Below are 22,975 nucleotides of genomic sequence, written 5' to 3'. Positions count from 1 at the left end.
ACAACATTAACGCGACTTACTTTCGTAAGGTTTAATAACTCGAATGAAATAAAGAAAAAAAAGTTGTATTATGCAACAACCACTTCAATGGAGGGTATATTCTTCTACAACGATACAACATTGCTTAACTACATTATAACAAACACGATGTCAATTCGCGATGATCATGCGATTCGTACTTACATATACATTCCTTTCTCTTCGAAGAAGTCGAACAGTTAATCTAAATTTCTATAAACTAATCCGCCCGCGAAATGTCCAGAAGGTTTTCTTGTTTTGTTTTTTTTTTTGTTTTTTCTTTTCTTTTTTTTTTTTTTCTTTTTTGAGGAAGAACATTCGGTCGCCGAGATCAATCGTGATTCGTTTTATCTTGCAAAGTATTAGACGAATATATTGTATTTACGTGGGTATCTATCTGTGATATCACGTTATCGATATCGTACAACCAAAATGTTCAACCAAAGGAATCCGTCAGAAGGAAATTAAGGAACACTACGATTATATAAGCGATTTAACATACTAACTACGACGCTTATCGTAAGAGGTATGCGTCAAAATGTTGTCCTTTTTTTTTTTCTTATTTATTTTTTTCTCTTTTTTTTTCCCCTTTTTTTCTTTGCTTTTTCTTTTGCCTTTTGTTTTCCTTTCTTTTCTTTACTTTTTTTTTTGTTTTTTTTTTAGTTTTTTTTTTTTAATCGACTTGCATTTTTTCCGAGGAAAGCATTAAATAGGAAGATATAAGATTCGATCAAAATTTGTCAGATTTTCGATTTATCCTTATCGATTACCTACTTCGTATTCGTGTTAGTACTCGTTTCGGTTTAAAGATTTTTTTTTCTTTTTCTTTTTCTTTTTTTTTTTTTTTTTTTTTAAATAGTTGGTCTCGCTGACGATAACAACGGGAATTAGATATGACGTGATACAAAGATCGAACTTTTTTTTTTGAAATTTCTTCTTTCGCATTCTTTTTTTCTTTCTATTCCTTTCGAAACGTTTCTCGTGCTCATTCTCGTGAAGGCTGATTTTCTTTTTGAAGCCAGAAAGAAAAATAGAAGAGACAAATCCGTCTTCAATGACCTGTATACCGATCGACGTTCAAATATATTTTTCGAAGTTGATATAAATAATTGTTAAAGTTATTATGGCGTTATATTTCTAACTCCCTGAAATTTTATTGCAGAAATTTTACAACTAAAATGTCGTCACTTTCTTCTGAGATTTCTTCATCTTTTTTTTCAATTATTCGATTAACTTTTATAACTAATTTAATTATTAAATTTTAGTATGCTCGAAAGAGAAGAATTTGCGTTATATCAAACGTCGATCGATTCACAATGATTTTTATTTCTTAATTTCTAATAATACGATATATATATATATATATATATATATATATATATATCAGTTTATCTTCGGGACAATTTTATTCAAGTCATCTCATTTCATGTTTTCATACTTCTTTCGTTAAATTATAGAAAAAACGAAAACATTTATAATCGTCTCGTTAAGTAGTGGAATATAAATGAGTATATAAAAATTTGAATTGAGTATATAAAAAACAAGAAATTTAATTAAAATCTCCTTGTTTTGGAACGTGTATAGTAAGAATGCTGAAGAATAAAAATCATGAAGAATTATTAATAGAATAAAAAGAAATAAAGAGAATAAATAAATAAAAATAAAATCCTTTACAAAAATATTACAATATTTCAATGTTTAACATATATGCTCTTTCATAATATATCATTATAATTGATCATTTTTCATTGAACGAATTTGACTTTCCTTTTAATAAACGAAAATATTTTACAAAACTTATAAAGTTTATTAAAAATAAAAACATTGGATATGTTGAATAGTTCGAAACTGGTCGTATAAGAAACGTACATACACAGTTTTCTTTCCTTTTTTGTAAGAGCCGTAGGTTTTAGATTCCTACGTTTTATTTTGTACTCGGTTTTTACCGCCGGGAAAAAACGGTATGACTTTGGTAAAAAATATGGCTGTTCTTTGTGTTTTTCTTTTTTTGTTTTTCCAAGCACCCCTTCCCTCATCCTTCACTCTTTACATTACCCTTTATTTCTTTCATCCTTTTCGTAGGAAATTAAAGAAGGAAAGCGTTATCTTTTAAAATGTATGTGTTTACATATGTATTTATGTATGTGTATATGTATGTATATATTATATACTCGTTGTCACATGTACGCGACATATAGAATAATTTTGTTACCCTTTTCCACAAATTTGTTGTCCTGTTAACAAGATTAATATAACTTATGAATGGGATATATATATATATATATATATATATATATATATATATATATATATAAAACATCCTTTAAAGGTATTAAAACCTTCGAGAAAAATTCCTCGAGTTAGCCATTCCATTTCGATCCTACAAACAACGAATGTCACCTTATTTAAATATAACTTATATATAACAAAGTTTAAGCGACTATCCCATCGAGGTTTGTACAATACTTATAGCAATAATCGAGGCAATACAGCAGTGAAATCTTCTGTTTGAGAAAAAAGTAAAAGTATGAGAACGATGAGAAAATTGAAAATAAAATGAAAATGATAATAATAATAATAATAATAATAATAAAGAAATACAAAAAAGAAAAAAAGAAAAAAATAACAAACCTCGTTAGGTACATCTTTTGACTATAAGAAAATCAATAAATTATCTATCGATCGATCGCTACGAGCGTGTACTCTTTCTTTTCTCTTCTTTTTTTTTTTTTATATAGAACGCGTATAAAACAAAATAAAAATAGACTTACTCTTGTTCTTTTCTCTCTCTCTCTCTCTCTCTCTCTCTCTCTCTCTCTCTCTCTCTCTCTCTCTCTTTTTCATTTTATTAATATGTAAAATTTTAACCATAGACTAACTGTAGTCATGAAAATAAATGAATAAAGAAAAAGGAAAAAAGGAATCACGTTTTTATGGAATACTGTGTTTATCTCCCTAAAACTGTGCGTTTCCCTGGACTGTACTCTTATCATCTTATGCACGTTTGGCTCCTTTGCAAACTGATAATTACACACGTATGTATATATTCTCTCCTCGATGAGTTTTCGCTTTTTTCTTTCCCTCTTTTTCTCTCTTTCTTTCTCTCCCTCTCTCTCTCCCTCTCTCTTTCTCTCTTTCTCACATCCCTTGCATAGCTCTGTTTGATCTACAAAACATCTCTTTAATCATAAGTCTCAGACTCCTGTTGTACTAATTTATATCGACGAGGACTTTTCACGCACATAGAACCATGGCCCTCTAAAGAAAGTCTTCCTTTGCGTTGAAGATATCTCGTGATGTATCGAGCGACCAATATTTGAGGTCGTATCTGCCATTCGTTCAAAACTTCCTTAGGTGCCAATACCTAAAGAAAAAAAAAAGAAAAAATCAATAAGATATCTTCTATAGATATATATCTACAATTTTAACGACGAATCAATAAAACTAAAGCTTATATATCTCAACAAAAAGTTTTGATATTAATTAACATAATTATTGGTAAATAATAAGAAAAAATAATTAAAGAAATAATTAATTCGTATAAAAATAAATAAAATTCTTTTTTTTTTTCCAAATAAAATCATATCAAATCAAGATCATAGTGATCGTATAGATCACCTGATCTCCTTTTAGTCGATCCAACAAAGTCACGCTAACTACAGCTGATTGAATGCCAGCGTGATGAGCAAGTGCTCCAAACGAGAGACTTTCCATCTCTATATTAATAACACCAGCTTTGTGTATCTTCGTTAAATAATCCATCTTTTCGTTCTCCGTGAACTCGCAAAAAGCTCCGTCTAATCTAGCCTGACCTTCGTAGAAATCGTAAGTACACATGGTCTTGCCGACCACTGTGTCATAAGGATCGTCACGATGCGCCAAAGCTTTTAATTCTCGAATTAATTGTCGATCAAACTTTGCTGGTCTCTTCACTATCTTTCCTAAGACAGGCTAAAACATAAAAAAAAATATACATTTTACTTCATTTTATTATTATCATTATATATTATTATTATTATTAGTGGTACTATTATATATTTATTATATATATATAATTATATATAATTTATATACATAAATGTTTATATATATATATTTATATTTATATGTATATATATATATAGAAATATTATATTATCATAATATTATATTATCATAATATTTTCTATTCATTTTATATAATATTTTTATTATTATTATTATTGTTGTTGTTATATAATATCGTTATATTATAATATATATTCATTCATTATATAAATATTATTATTATCTACATAGAATATACTTACCAGTTCTAAATAAGAATTCAACATCCCATCTACAGCTTCGTCAGAAATAACAACAGTGCCACCTTCAAGTCCAATACCACCACAAGTACCGATCCTGAAGAAGATTGGATCCTTGACCTTTGCATGATACATCAGCTTGATAATTTCGTGAAGAAGAGTTCCCACGGAAGGAATACCCATTCCATGCTGTTAAATAAAAAAGCAATAACTTAAAGTAATCACGTTTGAGAAATGATTTAAAGATGGGGTTCAATACCATTTCTTCCTTTTACAATTCACAATATTACAGAAGAAAAAGAAAAAGAAAAAGAAAAAGAAAAAGAAAAAGAAAAAGAAGAAGAAGAAAAGAGAAGCATTGATCCACAACTATGAATCTTATGCAAAGTGTAAGAAGGTAACACTTGGATAGGTAAATGTCGAAGAATTCAATTTACAAGTTGAATAGGCACAATGATCGAGAATACTATCGTAAACTATTTCGAACAAAACGAAAGATACTTTCGATATACATACTTTGCACAATCGTCGTTGCAGTCTACTAGTATTCATTTCGATGGTACTTTTATATCCTTCTTTATTTCTTTTCTTTTCTTTTCTTTTCTTTTCTTTTCTTTAACTTGGATCTTACTTTGTGAGAAACGAATAAAATTCTATTTCTTTGTCGATAAAAAGAACGACGAGAAAGAAGAGGAGAAAGAAAAAAAGAAGAAAAATATAAAAATATTCGACGATGATCTTTTTTTCTCTCACTCAAGGAACATTCAGTATATACTTACGCTGATTGAAAGCACCGGTCCGACTTTGTACATGCAATAACGATAGGAATACTGGCTGATGTCGAGAAGGGTTGTTCCAGCCGGGATCTTGTGACCTATTTCCTTCATAATGTAATTCGCAAACTGCTCCATACGTTTCGGTGTGCCACCCATGCAAACGAACTGCGAACAAAACGATAGAGAATAGAATGGATGAAGTTTCGTTTGGTTTCATATAGCGTGCCTTATCGTCCCTCTTGTCATAGAAAATCGTACCGAGAGTAGATAAATAAAAGAGAGATAGAGAGACAAACAGAGAAAGAGAAAGAGAGAGGAGAATAGAGATAGATAATTGAAAGATAAAGAGAAAGAGAGAAAGAAAAATAGAAGAACAAATGAGAGAAAACTATTCGTTCGAAAATGAAAGGAGAATAAATGAATTCCACTATATGGAAGGACATTTCATATTCATTCTGACATTTGCAATTATCCAGTAGATTTGTAATTTCGTTTTTGATAGAATGGTCGATTCAATAATTAGAATAATTTTATTACGTTCGTATAACTCGGCCATCGATCGTCTCTCTTCGAAAAGAGTCACTTTTCAATATTGATCTCTTCGAGAGGTATTTTATTCGATGAACGGCGATTATTCGTTATCTTGAAAATTATATTCCTCGATAAAATCGAAGTATGCTCTTTGAATTTTCGCATGAGTCACTGATAAAGAAAAATGAAAAAAAAGGAGGAAGATGGAAAAGATAGAAGCAAAAAAAAAAAGAAAGAAAAAGAAATAACGAACGAGAAGAGTTTCACCATGTGAGAGATAACCACGTTGGTATTATTTGTTGTACGCGAATGTGATGTTAATAAAAGGAGATTAAAATTCATTTATTAAGTTACAATGGAAATTGCATTTACTATCTAATGCAATCATTCTAACGACGTTCCTTTAATAGCTTTTAGCTGAGAATGAGTAAAGAAAAATGGAGCATGAAGAAAGTTGTCGCACGTATAAATAGTTCGACGTATGTATGTACATATATTCTTTTAATTCAAATATTATATATATATATAAATGAAATTTTATAAATAAATTTTACAATGTAGCTTTAAACTTTAAACGTGAAATATCGAAACTTTCGTTAGAAGAAGTTCTCTCTTTCTCTCTATTATTTTCTCTTTTCCGTATCACTTCTCTTTTAATTAAAACTAAAAACTTTAAAATCCATAAATCGCAATTTGCAAAATTCAAATGGACACTTTGGAAATCGTATAGTTTCTTTTTCCTTTCCCATGTTTTTTTATTTTATTATTCTTTTTTTTTTATGTTACATTATTTCATCGAGCACGAGTTCATTGCACATTGAATTATCTTAAAATATCGCAATTCGAGATAAATCCGTTAAACATGTAAATAAACATTATCAATCCCGTTATAAAGATTAAAGTCCGTATTAAACAATCAAATATTGAATTCTATCTATTAGCCAATAAATTTGTTATCCGTTTTCTAGGTAGCTCTGGATAAAATTACATAGAGAAAAAATATATAAATACACACACACACACACATATATATATATATATGTATTTCTTGTGACCCAGTAAATAATATCTTCGAGTTTAATAAAGCAAGTGTTTCTTTTTCTTTCTTTCTTTTTTTTTTGTTCCTTTTAAATACGTTCGACGAAACGATTTATTGACTCTCTTTATCGACGGAATTTCATTTGCTGCTACGTCAATCCGAGAATAACAAGTAAGAAAGCAAAAACTAATAGAAAATGAAAAGAAAGCAAAAAAGAAAAGAGATAAACAGAGAAAAGAGATAAGAGATATTTTCAAAAGTAGATTACTTTATCGATCAATGAGCGATTAGATCGGATAGTGTTATGATCGATTAGACCGATTAGACTCACTTATTTCTTTTATCAATGAATTTATGTTTATCAACATTAGTTACGTCAGAATTATCGTTACGTGATAATGACTTAAATAAATAACGATAATCAAGATACTTGTTAATATCATTGAAAAATGTAGACAATGATATGAGATTACGTGATCTCTATTAATTAAATTCATACATATAATCGATTAAATAGAGAAAATTTACTAAAATTATATTATAAAATTTATCGTATTTTCTTTTTCCTTGTTAGAAAAAAAAAAATAAACAAACCATTGATCATATACACGTACACGTACATTTACACGCACGCATACAAATGATCCAAATTGTATAATACATATGAACAAAGAAACCATATAAAATTAATGCGCGAAAACGAACGTAACGTTCTATATGTGTGTGCATGTATGTGTTATACGTATAATGTCATATTGAAATTTATGTTACCTTAACATCGCCAAACATTTCCACAAGATCATGAGAACCACTGCCAAGTGCTAGATGATACAATATGTCTTGATCCATTAATTCGATATTTGGATTTCTCAGCCTTACGGAACCATCTCTGTATCTGAAAATTTATCCAATTTTATCATTACTTTACAATCATTTATTATACTTCTTTTCATCGTTTTTCAATCCGTACATAAAAGAAAAAGATTTAACATTTGATCATATTTTCTTTCATATGGATAACACGAAGACGTAAAGATCCATAGAAAACACCGTATCGTTTTCTAATAGGCTTCCCCTTTCCAACAACGTATTAGTTAAAAATCGAGTAAAAGATACGACATCGACAATCCCTAAATTTAATTTGTAAATACACGTGTGTGTGCGTGCGTGCGTGTGTGTGTATGAATGTGTGTTACGATTTCACTACTATTTTCATTACAAAAGTATGCGTTCATGAGTCAATACCGCTAAGTTGTGCCAACAATGTCTAACTGTTTATAATAACTTTCGATGTAAATAAACATGACGAAATAATATTATAAGAAGTATCAATGTATTAGCTTGACTAATTTGTAATATCGAAATTTTCAATATAAAGATATTAATATTATCTTTTTTTATTCCGATATTATTTATTAACCAATCCAACAATAAATACGTATACACACACACACACACATACACACAGACATCAATATTTTTTTTATTTATCTTATTTGTTTTCTTTTTCATAACAATTAGAGTAATGAAATATAAAAAATAAAATAATGAAAGTAAAAATAAACATGGAGAAAGTATGTTTTCTTTTGTGTTTTGTTATTAATTAATAAAATTAATTGAAATAATCAATAGCTTTCCGATCGTGGGAGTAATCTGATATCCAGTGACATATCGCCTTTGATCTTTTTAACTTGATCTTAATCTTCGGTTTAAACGAAAGCTTATGACAAAGCATAAATATATTGATCGACATCGTTGAATGAAATTTATAGAAATCATAGAAATTGAAGCTATTTCCAAAATCTCTAATCATGTTCAATTACTTTTGGTCATCCAACAGATATTTTCAATGAAATACTATAACGAACATTATCTTATCGTTCTTTCTTTTATTATATATATCTTCATTATCGAATTTTTCCGTTTTGATCAGATAACAAAGAATAGAATGTATAAAAATACAGGTGTATACAATCAACATAAGTGATATTGTAAACGTGATTAGATTGCTCCGTAAAATCTAGGTAAAGTTGCAAAAATAAAAAAAAATATGTATATTAACATTTAATATATGATATGATATGCATATGTAACAATTCAATGTTTCGTTATATTTTGTTTAAAAAGAAATTATGATTGTCTTCATATTTTGTTTTTTATTATATATATAGTATGTATTGTAATATGTGTTTAATATGTAATATAATATGTGTATATAACAATTTAGTGTTTCATTAAATTTTCTAATAAAAGAAAAAGAATTATCTTAGTTTTCCCAATTGTTTTCTTTCTTTTTTCTTTTTTTTTTTTTTAATATTATTTTCACATTAATATTTTTTTAACAACTAGTACAATATTATTTACTTATTTAGTTTCTAAAAAATTTCTTATTACTTATTATATTATTACTTATTTAATTTCTAAAAAATTTCTATCTAAAAATAAATCAGCAATTTAATATCAATAAATTAATTATATTAATTATTGCGATAATTAAATATTTAAAAACGAATTGCTATTGATTAATATGTTGGCAAAAAAGAGAGATTCTTTTTCCTTTATTATATATTTTTCCTTTCAAAGCAATTTTTTGTTCAATTTTAGACCTTGTTAAATTTCAATATCAATTTGAGGATAAGACTCGTACGATTAATTATTTTTATTCTTCCATCAAACGGAATATCGATCACAGAATACAGTTAAAGTCCTCTCTTCACTCTGTCGAGGTCGCAAATTGAAAAGTTTTGAGACTTCTTTAATTATTTGAGAACGAGTTCTGTCTGTTCCAGCGCGACATTGAAAAACGATCGACGCTATTTCAAAGGAAAATCGCAATACATGTATATATAGATACATATATATGTGTGTGTATATAATATATATATATATATATATGCGTACGTATGTATACATACGTGTACAATATATATACATATATATTAAAAGGAGGTGACTCAGCATGATAACGATGAACTTGGAATTTCCATTATCATGGGATTATAATGAGAATGATGCGTCTTGTAAAGTATTCAGAACATTTTAGTACATAAATCCTTTATTTATGAGATTAGCTATATCGAAAAAATAAAGAATTAAATAAATTTTTAAATAGTATCTTTCCTTATTAATATTCGTCCCAATAATCACTTATTGATTTTATATTAAAGAAAAATAAATAAATAAAATGAAATGAAAGAAATAAGAAAAGAAAAAAAAACCGATAAGATAGGCTCAACATTTTCAATGTCAATCAAACACTTTTTATTTATAAATGTTTTCAAAAATTATTACATTATTAAACGATATTTGTAGCTCTTTACTTTTTAAAACTTAAAAAACAAGATATGAAGTTAATTAGTCGATGTAAGTAAGTACGTTCCGTATTATTAACTAATAAGACAGCGAGATGAATACGAGAAAAAAAAACAACTGCTGTGAAGAAAATTTTTCTTTCTAAATAAAATACTATAGGATATATAAAGAAAAAAGTTTTATTCGATTCGTGGAAGCAAACAAATGCTTGATAACAAATCGAACTGTAATCATTTTCAACACAATCATATATTGATATTAAATAAATGTACATACGTATTTGCATAATATATATATTCACATATATACAAATCAATTGATCCATTGATCCTCTCCGTATATATGCCGTGTATAATATATATACATATATAAATTATATATATGTGTGTGTGTGTGTATATAGAATAATATACATATAAATTATATGTACAATTACACACACACACATTTTGTATGAGGGTGGAGAGACTGTGTATATATATATAAATAAATATATATATAACATTTTTAATCGTAAATATTATCATAAATTACGAATATTAATATTACGTATGAATGTATATAAATATATATATATATATATTACATTAATATATATATATTACATTAATTTACGTATATACAGAATGTTCATTTGTAGATATTTGAGCAGATATCTCGTAATTGGTTAAATTTAAAAAAAAAAAATTATCAAGAAAACCTTGCATCACTTTAAGTCAGCTACAAAGTGCATGAAAACATTTTTTTTGGACTCGTGACCTTTTCGAGTTATAAAGATCGATATAGGTTTTCTTTTCATTTTTTAATAGATATAATTTTTTTTTGTATATTTATATAATAGTGATTATTTGCAATCGAAATCATATCTAGTAAAAAATTGCTACTATGCATCGTTTACGAAATAATTGATATCTTAGGAATTATAATAATCGGTTTACCAAGCTACAATTTAAAAAACAATCATCGTACTACGTAATATTTTGTAGTCGATTACGTCAATAGGATCACTGATCTTCAATTTGTCAAAATAAACGACCGCTAGATTAGTAAATAATGTATCTATATAACATGAAGTATGAATTAGAGCGTAGTATGATTGTAGTCAGTTGTTACGATACAGATTATCTCGTAAACAATGCATAGTAGCAATTTTTTACTAAATATAATTTTGTTTGCAAATATAATATGAATATGCAAAAAAAAATATACGGACACCATACATACACACGCACACATACACACACACACAAACACACAGAATATGTAAACAATGTATATAACAATTTTTTACTAGATATAATTTTGATTGCAAATATAATATGAATATGCAACAAAATGACCAGACACCACACACACACACACACACACACACACACACACACAGAGTGTATAAACAATGTATAGTAATAATTTTTTACTAAATATAATTTTGATTGCAAATATAATATAAATATGCAGAAAAGAAAAAATGGACGGACACTGTGTGTGTATTCATATATATAAATATATATATATAGTATATATAGTATATATATAGTATATGAAAATAAAAGACTAACACATGGACCCTACCTAACAGCACTGTTGTTCTGGTAATCAAATTCGTCATTATCGTTACTTTGTTTATCAGCAGATGAGTTCAATTGGCACTCGTGATGATTCTCTATCCCGTCCTTCAAAGTTCTTTCGCAGGTACAAGTAGGCATCTTCTAAATTTTTCTTTTTTCAATTTTGTCTCCTCTTCCCTTTAGAAATAAAAAACGGTTCGTAATCCGTTCGGTAACTATCTTCGAATAAATCCTTCTACGCTTTGAAGGGAACCTTTATACTTCTTTCCTTTCCCACACCACTAGCAACGACACTGTTGACACATACGGACTCTCTTCTGATACTGTCGAGCGTTGCCAGCAGACATTTTCTATACATATACATTCTGTTTTATACATGTATATGTACCATGTGATATATATGCATACATTCATACATACATACAGACATTCATACATTTATTCATACATATATCCATACATAGGTACACATACACATCACACGCGAGTGTATGTGTGTATATATATATATGTGTGTGTGTATACAGAAACGTAAACGTGTTCTTTACTAAAACAAATTCACGTATTAGAAATGTATCGAGTCTCTTGTCTGTCTGCGTTATCGTTACGTTACGATTCACATATATATATATATATAAGTATCTAAGTATATAAACTTATATATATTACGTATATATGTATATACATACAAATATATATATCACATATGTGTATATACATATATATACATATATATATATATATATATATATATATATATATATATAAGTATAATCATCCTTATTGTACTCCTAAGAATAATATGACTTGTTATTGATCTATGGATTGATTGTTTCTCTTTTCGATTAGATATGAGATAACGTATCCTTTTTCTTCTCTCGACTCGATCGATAGATCAGATATTAAAAATTTTGTCATAATCATCGTATAAACTTCGATCAACTTATTCTAATTCTAACTTTGAAAACCAAAGAATTCTTCAATTTACTTCAACGATTTGAAATCGTTCATGTAGTATCAGTTACTTCGCAAAAAAATTTAACACGAATCAATTTTGAAGGATCTATTACGGGCCATCGCTTTTTGCTATCCTTGAAATGCACGATTTATCGGCTGAATTTGATTTTGACGGTTCGAAGAATTTCCCAGAACAAACGGGTCTTTACGGCCTAGTGAAAATCTAGTTCGAAGAGAGACAAAAAGTGATAGATGGAGATGAAGATGGAAAGAGAGAGAAAAACAGGAACAAAAGAAAATTTGCGAAGTTTTTAAACACTGAGTTTTCTCTTTATTTCTCTATCTCTATCTTTCTCTCTATCTCATTCTTTATATCATCTCACGGTTTTAAAAGTAAAGCGATAAAACTTGACGAGAATTTTTAAAACTTTTCTTCTTGCATGTTCCCCGTAAAATAGGACGAAAAATTATCTATTCGTATCAGTCCACAACGATGTGTGTGTATGTATATATAACAGATTTATCACATTTTTTATTACATTTCTTTATCGAAAAAAAAAAAATCTATTTGATAATTTTATAACAACGTAATAGGAAGCGTCGATGTATAATATTAAATATAATTTTTTCTTCTTCTATTTCTATTAAATATATATTATTTAAATACGTATGTTCATATACGTTTCATTATTACTATGGAGTCTTACTATCACACAATGAAAGATCTGGAAATCATTCTGGAAATTCCCAAAATTATGAAACTTTACAAGTGTGTAACAAATTTTCTTTTAGAGTAAAATGTTATAATGAAATAAATGAAATTAGAAAAAAAGAAAAAAGAAAACGAAATTAAATGATTAAATTAAAAAAGAAAAAAGGAGAAGAAAAACTTAAAAACGTTAATTCTTTACTTTGTTAAATTCGTTCCATCTTTTTTTACGATCCTATGTGCTCAATAAACGACATAAATTTTGTTCACGTGCTAGCAATAACTCTAAAAGAAAATTATGTATCAAATATGGCAGCCAACGACATCGTAGAAGAAAGATATAGGTAAATCGATTGGAGGACTGTTTCCAAGCTCTTTTTTATATATTCGAGAAACTTCTTTCTCTCTCTCTCTCTCTCTTTCTTTCTTTCTTTCTCATTCTATTTCTTTACGACCAACATTTTTCCTCGTATTTACGAGACAACATTGCTCCCGACGGTATTCTAGAGAGAAAAGGTAAGAAAGGATATTTCACATTTTTCTTGAAGAAAGATCCAGATAGTGGTACACTACTATAAGTAGAAAAGCGACCGAATCGAACGAGTCGATTCAAAAAGTCCTCTTTCTCTCCCTTTTTCTTATATGAGTCTGGTAAATACAAACACGAGGAGAAATTTCTCGTGCTTTCTAACATCTTCAAATAATATTTTGATCCTTCGTACCATCGTGACTATAATAATAAATTTTATTGTCTTCGATTAAATCGACTTTCGAAGTCTTAAAAAATATTTTTCGATAAACGAGCAATATCCATAGAACTTCTTTATCTGATAATATCTACGAAGTATGATATCACATATATATATACATATATATATTTTTTATGAAATAAATTACACACGTTCTTCTACTTTTCTTTTTATTTTCTTTTTCATCTTTTTTTTTTTTCTTTCACCTCTGGCTTTACACGTGCTTCGCGAAGCGCAACGAATATGATCTTGCAAACTTCCTGGCTCCCACGTTGTTAATAATCCATTCCAAATGTGATGTAGTTAAATATTCATTCGAAATCATTCGAGAGACTTTCGTATAGGCATAGATTGCAGATGAGAATTTTCTCTTTTCTTTTTTTTTTCTTTTTGTTTTGTTTTTTTTTTTCATTTACCGTAACAAATATATAATGAAAAATCAATAAGAATTCGATTTTTATCGAATGTTTTTGATCCGAAAGATTTTCTCCAAGATTGAAGACTTATATTGTTTACCATTTAGAATTTTTATAAGTATTGGAGATTAGTATTGTTTATCATTCAAGATTTTTATAAATATTAGGGATTAATATTGGTTATCGTTGACAATTTTTTTGCAAAGATCGGGGATTAATATCTTTTGATATTCGCAGAATTCGCATAATACAACGAAAAATACATATATAATAATTTGACTTATATCACTTCTTACGATTCGAAGAATTTTAACATAGATTGAAGACTAGTATATTTTGTTATTTACGTCATACCATAGCGAAGAATGTATAAAAGTTCGAATTACGTCATATTCATGACCCGAAAGATCCTTAGAAAGATTGTAAATGAGTATTTTTTATCATTTACAATAACGAAAACAGCATACATACATACATATACACATATATGTATATATATTTGTATACACAACAGTGATAAAAAATAATATATATATATTTTAAAAATTTATTATTGCGCGTTCTTTTCACGAGTATGATTCGATAGTAAATAGCTTAGAATCGAATTAAAATTAAGCAGATTATTTAATTTATTGCTTTTTCGATTTATCTGTTAAAAAAAAAAAAAAGGTTTTTCGATAGGTGCTTATCGGGTCGTTTTTATTCCACGCGCGTAACATTCTGAATAAAATTTGATTAGTTAATTCAAGATTTTAACGGGTCATTTACCCTCATCTTTAAAAAAATTATGACGGAATATCATGACTCGATTACGTAGCAAATTCGTGGAAAAAAAAAACAACGTACACTTATTACTACTATTGCGTCGTTTGAGATAAAGGGCTATCACGCGATGGAAAATTGTGAACCTGAAAATTCCTGAAATAATGAAACTTTACAAATGTGTAAAGAATTTCCTCTGAAGTAAAACGTTATTTTCCGTTTTTTTCTTTATTATACTGCTCGTTTGTAATTCAGAATAATGAAAACGCCCTTAAAGTTACAACTTTTTTCCTTCTTTTTTTTATTTTTTTTATTTTTTTCTTCAAAAGTTGTTATAAATATCGAGAAACTTTATCAGGTAAAAAGTTATGCAATTTTAATATATATCTACATTCTATATAAATATACATCGACGCTCGAAAAGTAAATAAAATTGTTTTATTACCTATCAACATTCGAAGAAATCTACGAAGCTATTCATTTAACATATTAAATTTATTCATTTGAAATATTGAAAATTTAAATAAAATTAGAAATCGTTAGAAAATAGAAAAATACTCCGCGTAGCACGGATATTAATCGAATATTAATTATTAAATATGCAGCTTTATGTTATACATTTCTTAGAACGTTCGTAATATAATATACTAATATCGTAATAAATTAATTATGTTTCATAATCTATTTTTTTTTTGTTCTATTTTTCTTTTTTCTTCACTTTTTTTATCTATAACCGAAAGAAAAAGATTAATGTGTGATTCAAATATTGATTATTAAATATACTACCTACGTTGAAACAACTTATATATATTTATTAAAATCGTAATAAATTAATTATGTTTCATAATCTATTTTTTTTGTTCTATTTTTCTTTTTTCTTCACTTTTTTTATCTATAACCGAAAGAAAAAGATTAATGTGTGATTCAAATATTGATTATTAAATATACTACCTACGTTGAAACAACATATATATATTTATTAAAATCGTAATAAATGTCTCATAAGATACTTTCTTTCTTTCTTTATTTATTTATTTATTTATTTTTTTTCTTATACTCAACACAAAATATTAATTTCGATGGTATTAAAAATGTTAGCATGAAATAGATATGTATTTATTCGAATAAATATTCTGAAAGGATATTTTAAACATCGTAGAAAAAGAATTAAAAGAAATAAAAAAGAAATAAATAAAAAAAAAATGTATTTAGATTACGTATTACCTCGTAGCTCGTTAACCGCATTACTCGCGTTCTAACGTTCGACAGAAAAAAATAATCCAAAAAGAGATATCACGGCATGCAAAGCCTCCTTTTTTATTTCTTTTTCTTTTTTTAGGAATGTCGGCCGTACCTTTAATACAGCTTGATAATACTTTGAATTTCACGACATTCTAATCCGCTAGAATTAAAGAAACCGATGCGCCATCGTGGCTCAAGTGACCTATGACCTAATTTTCAAGCACAAGAACGGATGGATACCGTTTGATCCATCCTTCTCTTCTTATTTTTTTTTTTTTCTTCTTTCCGTCACCCTAGTATCATATTTATTATTAACATAATACGACACTCGTTCGTGGAAACTCGTTTACAATCTTTTTTTAGATGAAAAGTAAACTAAAATTACTACGAAGAAAAATAAGTAATAATAATAAGAAAGAAAATAAGGGGATGTAAAAAAAAGAAAAAAGAAAATTCAAAACAAAATTCAAGAGATCGAAAGCTTGTTACTTATCGATTAGAGAAAGAGAGAGACAGATAGACAGAGACAGAAAAAGAGAGAGAGAGAGAGACGAACAGACAGAAACAGAAAGAAAGAGAGAAACTACTGGAGTAAAAGCAATTAAATCCTTCATTTTAAAGATCCAATGAAAAATAGTGTGTGACAGGAGAATCTCACTATGACAGTCGGCCTTCTATTCTTTGTCTCGCTAACAACAAAGCTATATAATAGCTTCTAGCTATACATAAAATAGTAATATATATATATATATATCCCTTTCTTCTTTTTCTCTTCGTTGTTTGTTGCTTTCTGTTCTAATAATCTCCAATGAGATTCTTTTACACGGTAGAAACAATCAAAAAAGAGAAAAAGAAGAAGAAATATAATACCTAACATCGACCATCATTTTAACGATCGTTTTAAAATCTTTCATTTTTTAAATGTACGTTTTAAGATAAAAAGTGAACAACCTCGAGTCGAATGAAAGTACCTTGTATATACTTACATATTCTCGTTGTATATACGCGCACGCGTTTATCTCTCTCTCTCTCTGTTTATGTATATATGTATATGTGTGTGTAACGTTTAAAAGACGTCACGTTTGAAAATCTACCATTTGCTGGCAACCTATATATCACTTGCTCGTTTCACACGTCATTAACACGAGTAAACGACCCCGTAACTTTTTCCCTTTCCGTCCGTGCAAAATAGAATTGACGACAAACCCAACGAACAAACCTTCACGTTCTATACTTTTCCTCATTCTCGTTACGCAAGAAAAAAAAAACATTCAATGAACATGTCGAAAGAACGATTCGATTTCCAGATACACGAGTTCCAAGTTTGTCTATAACTTATAAAGCATAGCTTGTTTGAAAAACCAATAATTAGTTAGAAAGTTTCAACGATGTCCTGCGTTAATTTTCGTAATTCGTGTAAATGGATATCTGCTCGAAGAAAAGAAAGAATAAATTAATAAATTTTTTACGGAAATATCGTCTCAATCATTTAAAAATTCATGCAGTTTTGAAGTTACATGCATGGTCTTATGAATCTGTATTTCTTTTCCCTTCTTCTTTTTTTTTTCTTTCATTTACAATTTCGACGAGAAATTCATTCGTTCTATAATACTTTGTTTCATTATCGATAATGTTTAAATTTTATTTCGTTCGAAAATTTTAACAAAAACAAATATAATTCTATGCAAAACTTCTTTGGAACGTTGTAACTATAGACACGCATTTCTTTGTATGTCTTATATTTTCTGAATCTTCTGTTTCAATAAAAAATTTTCACAGAAATTAATCTATATCATTTTATCCATCTAAAACTTTATCTAATTTTGAAATTTACGCGCTCACTTATTCATATTTTTAAAAAGCTTTTATTTCGTATATTTCGTCACACAAAATTGTTAATTCATATTTGCAGGTTAACTTTTGTTTAAATATAACTTACACTTATTGTTAGTATAGTATAATCGTAATATAAATTTCACGTGATGTATGATATTATAAATAATTAAAATGAAATAATATATTTGCCTCTTACGCTAATTAAAATTAATTTATTTTTAATAAAATTTATTTTGTTCGAATAAAGAATGCGAATAATATTTGCATAATATATATCTATGAGAGTACATATGTACCTGCATCACATACTATACATACGGAAAATCTATAATACTCGTATTAATAGAAACACATCGATCCTTTGTTTCTACCCAAACTCTATCTTTCTTTTTATGTAAAAATTTCGCTTAACTGTTCGAATACACACGTTATTACTGTTTTCAATTAATTTCACATTATCGGAAATCACACGTATATAATTAAATCTCAGTTATATATATATGTGTGTGTATATATATATGTAGGTATGTATAATCATTAAATACATGCAATTTTAGAATTACGATATATATTACTGTTAATAATACAATTTCATGGAAAATTTTAACGCGCCCACAATCTTAAAACAATTTTATTACGCCAATATAACATTTCCATTATTTCCAATATTATTATTCTTACAAAATTTTTACAAAAAAAAAAAAAAAAAGAAAAAAAATCATATATACGTATAAACTTATATAATTATAACTATAATAATATCTACCTAATCATATAATACTTAAATGTTTAAGAAAAAAAATGTATATATATATATATATTTTACAAAACTTTGGAAAATTTATAATAATATAATAAATAAATAAAATGCCGATGAGTCAAAAATTCTTAAATTAATTCTTAAAGTTATAATATTTTAATCGGATAAGAATCACGTTCTTTTTTATATCCTTATCCCGTTTCTTTCTTATTTTCTCCCTTTTTTTTTCCCTCTTTCTCTCTCTCTCTCTAAACATTGAAGGTGAAACGACGGACTAACAATAAGGGGAAGGAAAGGTAGGAGGAAATTCTCCGATCGATTCCAAGTTCACCATATTGTATGTCACCTAAACGAAATCGATCGGTACTCGAAAATATTTATTCTACAATGCCCATGTACCAATTCTATATTGGAAAACGAAAAAGATAAGATAACTTTGAAATATATTACGATATCCACAGACGTACATGTACACATATATCGTATATCTATCTGTATACATATGAATAAGTGTTAGTTTCGATATTAAAAGACCACGAGAAAAGCTCGGTTTCATCAGATCCGTTCGCGAAGAGACGCAGTAAACGTGAATTTACTGAAGAACGAGCATTGAAGAAACTCAACAAGTGTTAGAGAGAGAAAGAGATAAAGAGAAAGAGAGAGAGAGAAAGAAAGAGACAAACAGACAGACAGAGCTAGAATTAAAGCTAGAGCTAAAGTTAAATTAATGAAGTAAGCAAATTATTCTAAATATATCTGTGAACTTAAGTTCTTCTTCCTCTTCTTCTTCTTCTTTCTTTCTTTTTTTTTTCTTTCTTAAATATCAGATTGAAATATTAACTTTATTTTTTCATAAAAGAGTTGATCTCGAAAAAAAAAAAAAGAGAGAAAGAAAAAAATTCTGAACCCACAGAATAATTTAGGATAGAAATAGAAAGAGATTGGCCTCGGTTTGGTCGTGATCGCGTGCTTAAAATGGCCGTTCGTTTAACTTTAAATAGTGTCTATAACAACATACATACAATTGGGACTTATTTGGGACATCGATTTTCACCATTTTAAAACTTATATACGTAGTATCAAGAAAATCGAAATATCACGTTTCTTTGCTGATATTTAGATTATCTTCGGGCATATTAAAGCGTGTAATCACATTTTTATTTAATTTTACTCGAAGAAAAAAAGAGGGAGGGGAGAAAAAAAGAGGAGGAGAGAAAATTAATGAGCCAGCTTCGTTTCGAATATCAAGAAGACTGCGAGGAATACGAGGAATATTAAAGAGTTCTTAGAAAACGAGGAGTCAAGTCAAGTCAAATCGGAAAAATGTTTCTACAAGGAGAAAAATAAAAAAATCGCGCGTATTTTTCATACGTTACAAAGAAAGAGAACATCTAACAACAATGTGAATTCTTATATCTTATATATGAAAAGAACCGCGTATCGTAAAGAGAGAGAGAGAGAGAGAGAGAGAGAAAGAGAGACATAGAGACAGAAAGAAAAAAGTCGATTGATAGATAAGGGCTCGTGTCTTTCGAACGAAATGAACAAAAGGTCCTTCAGTGACAATGAGACAAGGAGAGAGAAAGAAAAAGATACGAGAAGAAGAAGGAAAAGAAAAAAAAAGAGAAGGAAGAAAACGAAGACAAAGATAGAGAACGAGAGGGGTATAAAACGTCGTGACCCAACCCTTCTCACACAACCCCTCGACAAGAACACGAGCTACTAAGAAAGAAAGAAAGAAAGAAAGCAAGAAAGAGAGAGAGAGAAAGAAAAAATAAATAAATAATAATAAAAAAAAAAAAAACGAGAAAGAAAAAAAAGGATCGTTTCTCTTTAAGAGAAAAATAATCTGTCAATAGAAAAAGAATAGAAGAGAAAAAGAAAAAAAATCGAAGATCGATAAGAGAGAAAGAGAATGACTTACTCGTCGATTTCCTCGTCTTCTAACAAGAGACTCATCTTTACGATGTCGAATGTTCGTCGTCTGTTCGATGATCAAGTTAAACGAGAGCGAACAAGATATTAGATGCGATTAAATACACCGTCTCGCGATCACGCTAAAGGGTGTAGTCCTTCCGATCCTCCGCAGGACTATACTCGCGAAAGATCGTCGCGCTTCGACACGACGTGTCTAAACGCATGCGCTTTCCCGCTACTTCTTTCCCTTATTACTCGATTCTATCTCTCTATCTCACTCTCACAAAAGCGCGCGCGCGCGTTAGTACATTCCAGTTTATCTCTCTTTCTCTGATCTATTCCCTTCTCTTCCTTTCTTCTTTTACCTTTCCACTACCCCTTACCCTTAACCTACGACCAACGAATTTAATACTAATTCCAAACATTCTAAGAATCCCGCCGCGATGTGCCGCCACCGTCGCAACGCTTCTAACCACAATTCTCATTCTTTCTCATTTTATTCGAGTAATTGTTTTTCCGTCCATCTGTTCTTTTTTTCTATTATATATCAATTTTATTTTTTTGTTTTTTGTTTTTTTTTGTAATTAAATTTCTAAGTCAAAGTTATTCATCTTTGAATAAGAAAGACCTGTTCCACATGTAAATTAATTTTCGTTTATTTTGTCCTCACCAGTTCGACCAATGACATCACTGTGATATTTCTACGATGGAACGATCAGCCAATAAACGCTTTTTATACATTTTCGCGGTTCCTTTAAAAGTATGTTAAGATACCTGTTCTCGCGGATTATTCAGGGACGTGATCTTTTTCTTTTTTGAGAAAAGAATCTTGTGGCTGATGAAGGAAATGGTAAATTTTTTGTGTTAGTTTCTTTGAAATTAATTAAGATTTGAAAATGAAAAAGAATGAAATGACGATTGTCATATCAATGAAAAGTTATGTTCTTTCTTATGCATCGATTGGATTGTAAATATATACAAGAGAACTATCATAATTAACGTGTTGAAATGATTTAACCCATTTGCATCTTTAAGCGGAATAATCCGCATACCACGATTGCCAATTATTATCAGTCGCCGAATATTCCACAGTCGACAATATTATCCTGTCGCCATAAAATATTTCATGATTGTCTTATGAGCAGTATAGAAGGATTTCAAGACTTGGATATTTTGAAACTTATAGAGTCCAGTGTGGAAATAGAAAGAAATCAAAAAAAAGGTGTATATCCTATTCCACTTAATAATAGCAATGAAATATATAACAATGAATGCTTAGAAGCAAGAAGATCGTATACCAAAAATACATCATTTTTCTGCCATAAGTGGTGCAACCATCAACACAGAAAGTATATCTAGAAGAGAAGTTTTTGAAATAGTTTTCAATGATAAATGAATTGAAAAAATTATATTGAAGATAAGCAAATATAAAGCTACAAGTAGAAACTTTATAAGAATTCAGGAAGATGAACTAAAAATAAAATATTCCGATGAATATAATTTGAAAACCTACCATACAAAGTTATTGGAGTATAGATAAAACCGTAAAAAGTCCATGTTTCAAGAATATTGTACCGTATAAAACATTTTTGGACAATAATTCTGATTCTAACGATCTCTTGATAAAAATTAGAGAAGTTCCTGATATAATCGCTAAAAATTTCATACGCATGTACAAGCCACATAAAATCATCGATGAGTAGAAGACATTTGTATTACATATAACTTATTCAAAACAAACGAGTGAAATTTGATATCAAATTTTATAAATTATGTGATTCTCAAATAAGACTGATTCAGTTAGTAGAAATGTTGTGATGAATTTAATAGAAGAGAATGAACTATTACGTCAAGGATTGCAACAAGTGTCTTTATATAAATAATTGGTATAGTCCACCAACTTTATATCGTGAACTGTATAATATGCAAAGAAATATTAAAATTTTGATAAAAATATGGATAGAATTGTTAATGGAAGGAAAGGGAATAAAAACATCAAAGCGATGTAATGTTTAAATCCCTTAGAAGAAAAACTATTTTTAAATGTAATATTTGCAATGTACCGTTATATATAAATCCTTTTAGATTATCATATTA

At 28.3% G+C, this 22,975-nt stretch overlaps 1 protein-coding gene and 1 long non-coding RNA gene across 4 annotated transcripts; one reads left to right on the top strand and one right to left on the bottom strand.

Annotated features, from left to right (window-relative positions):
- Positions 1-63: 63 nt before the first annotated feature.
- Positions 64-21,558, bottom strand: LOC127067907 (uridine phosphorylase 1). 3 transcript variants are annotated; one of them, XM_051003334.1, is made up of 7 exons: positions 11,535-11,852; positions 7,422-7,545; positions 5,084-5,245; positions 4,308-4,493; positions 3,637-3,969; positions 3,261-3,382; positions 64-3,184 (listed from the first exon to the last, which is right to left on the bottom strand). In XM_051003334.1, exons 1-7 carry the CDS (start codon positions 11,666-11,668, stop codon positions 3,157-3,159), a joined length of 1,089 nt encoding a protein of 362 aa, XP_050859291.1. In that variant the 5' UTR covers positions 11,669-11,852; the 3' UTR covers positions 64-3,156. The 3 variants fall into 3 exon arrangements, with proteins under 3 accessions (XP_050859291.1, XP_050859292.1, XP_050859290.1); XM_051003335.1 differs by lacking the exon at positions 11,535-11,852 and adding an exon at positions 20,886-21,558 and having other exon boundaries at positions 64-3,382; XM_051003333.1 differs by having other exon boundaries at positions 64-3,382; positions 11,535-11,853.
- LOC127067913 (uncharacterized) lies at positions 19,430-22,619 on the top strand. Its single transcript, XR_007782783.1, has 2 exons — positions 19,430-19,693; positions 21,552-22,619. It is a non-coding gene; the product is annotated as an uncharacterized LOC127067913 (long non-coding RNA).
- The last annotated feature ends 356 nt before the right edge of the window (positions 22,620-22,975 follow it).

The sequence above is a fragment of the Vespula vulgaris genome, chromosome 12, assembly GCF_905475345.1.
Source record: "Vespula vulgaris chromosome 12, iyVesVulg1.1, whole genome shotgun sequence".
Classification (NCBI taxonomy): domain Eukaryota; kingdom Metazoa; phylum Arthropoda; class Insecta; order Hymenoptera; family Vespidae; genus Vespula; species Vespula vulgaris.
The sequence above is the reverse complement of the archived record's forward strand: the minus strand, read 5'-3'. Positions and strand labels throughout refer to the sequence as shown.

Excerpts from the sequence above, each read along its gene's own strand:
- LOC127067907 (XM_051003333.1), bottom strand. The coding sequence starts at position 11,668 with ATGCCTACTTGTACCTGCGAAAGAACTTTGAAGGACGGGATAGAGAAT. Across the intron at positions 5,246-7,421 it reads AAATGTTTGGCGATGTTAAG|TTCGTTTGCATGGGTGGCAC; the intron begins GTAACATAAATT and ends TTTTGTTCGCAG. Across the intron at positions 4,494-5,083 it reads GACCGGTGCTTTCAATCAGC|CATGGAATGGGTATTCCTTC; the intron begins GTAAGTATATAC and ends TTTATTTAACAG.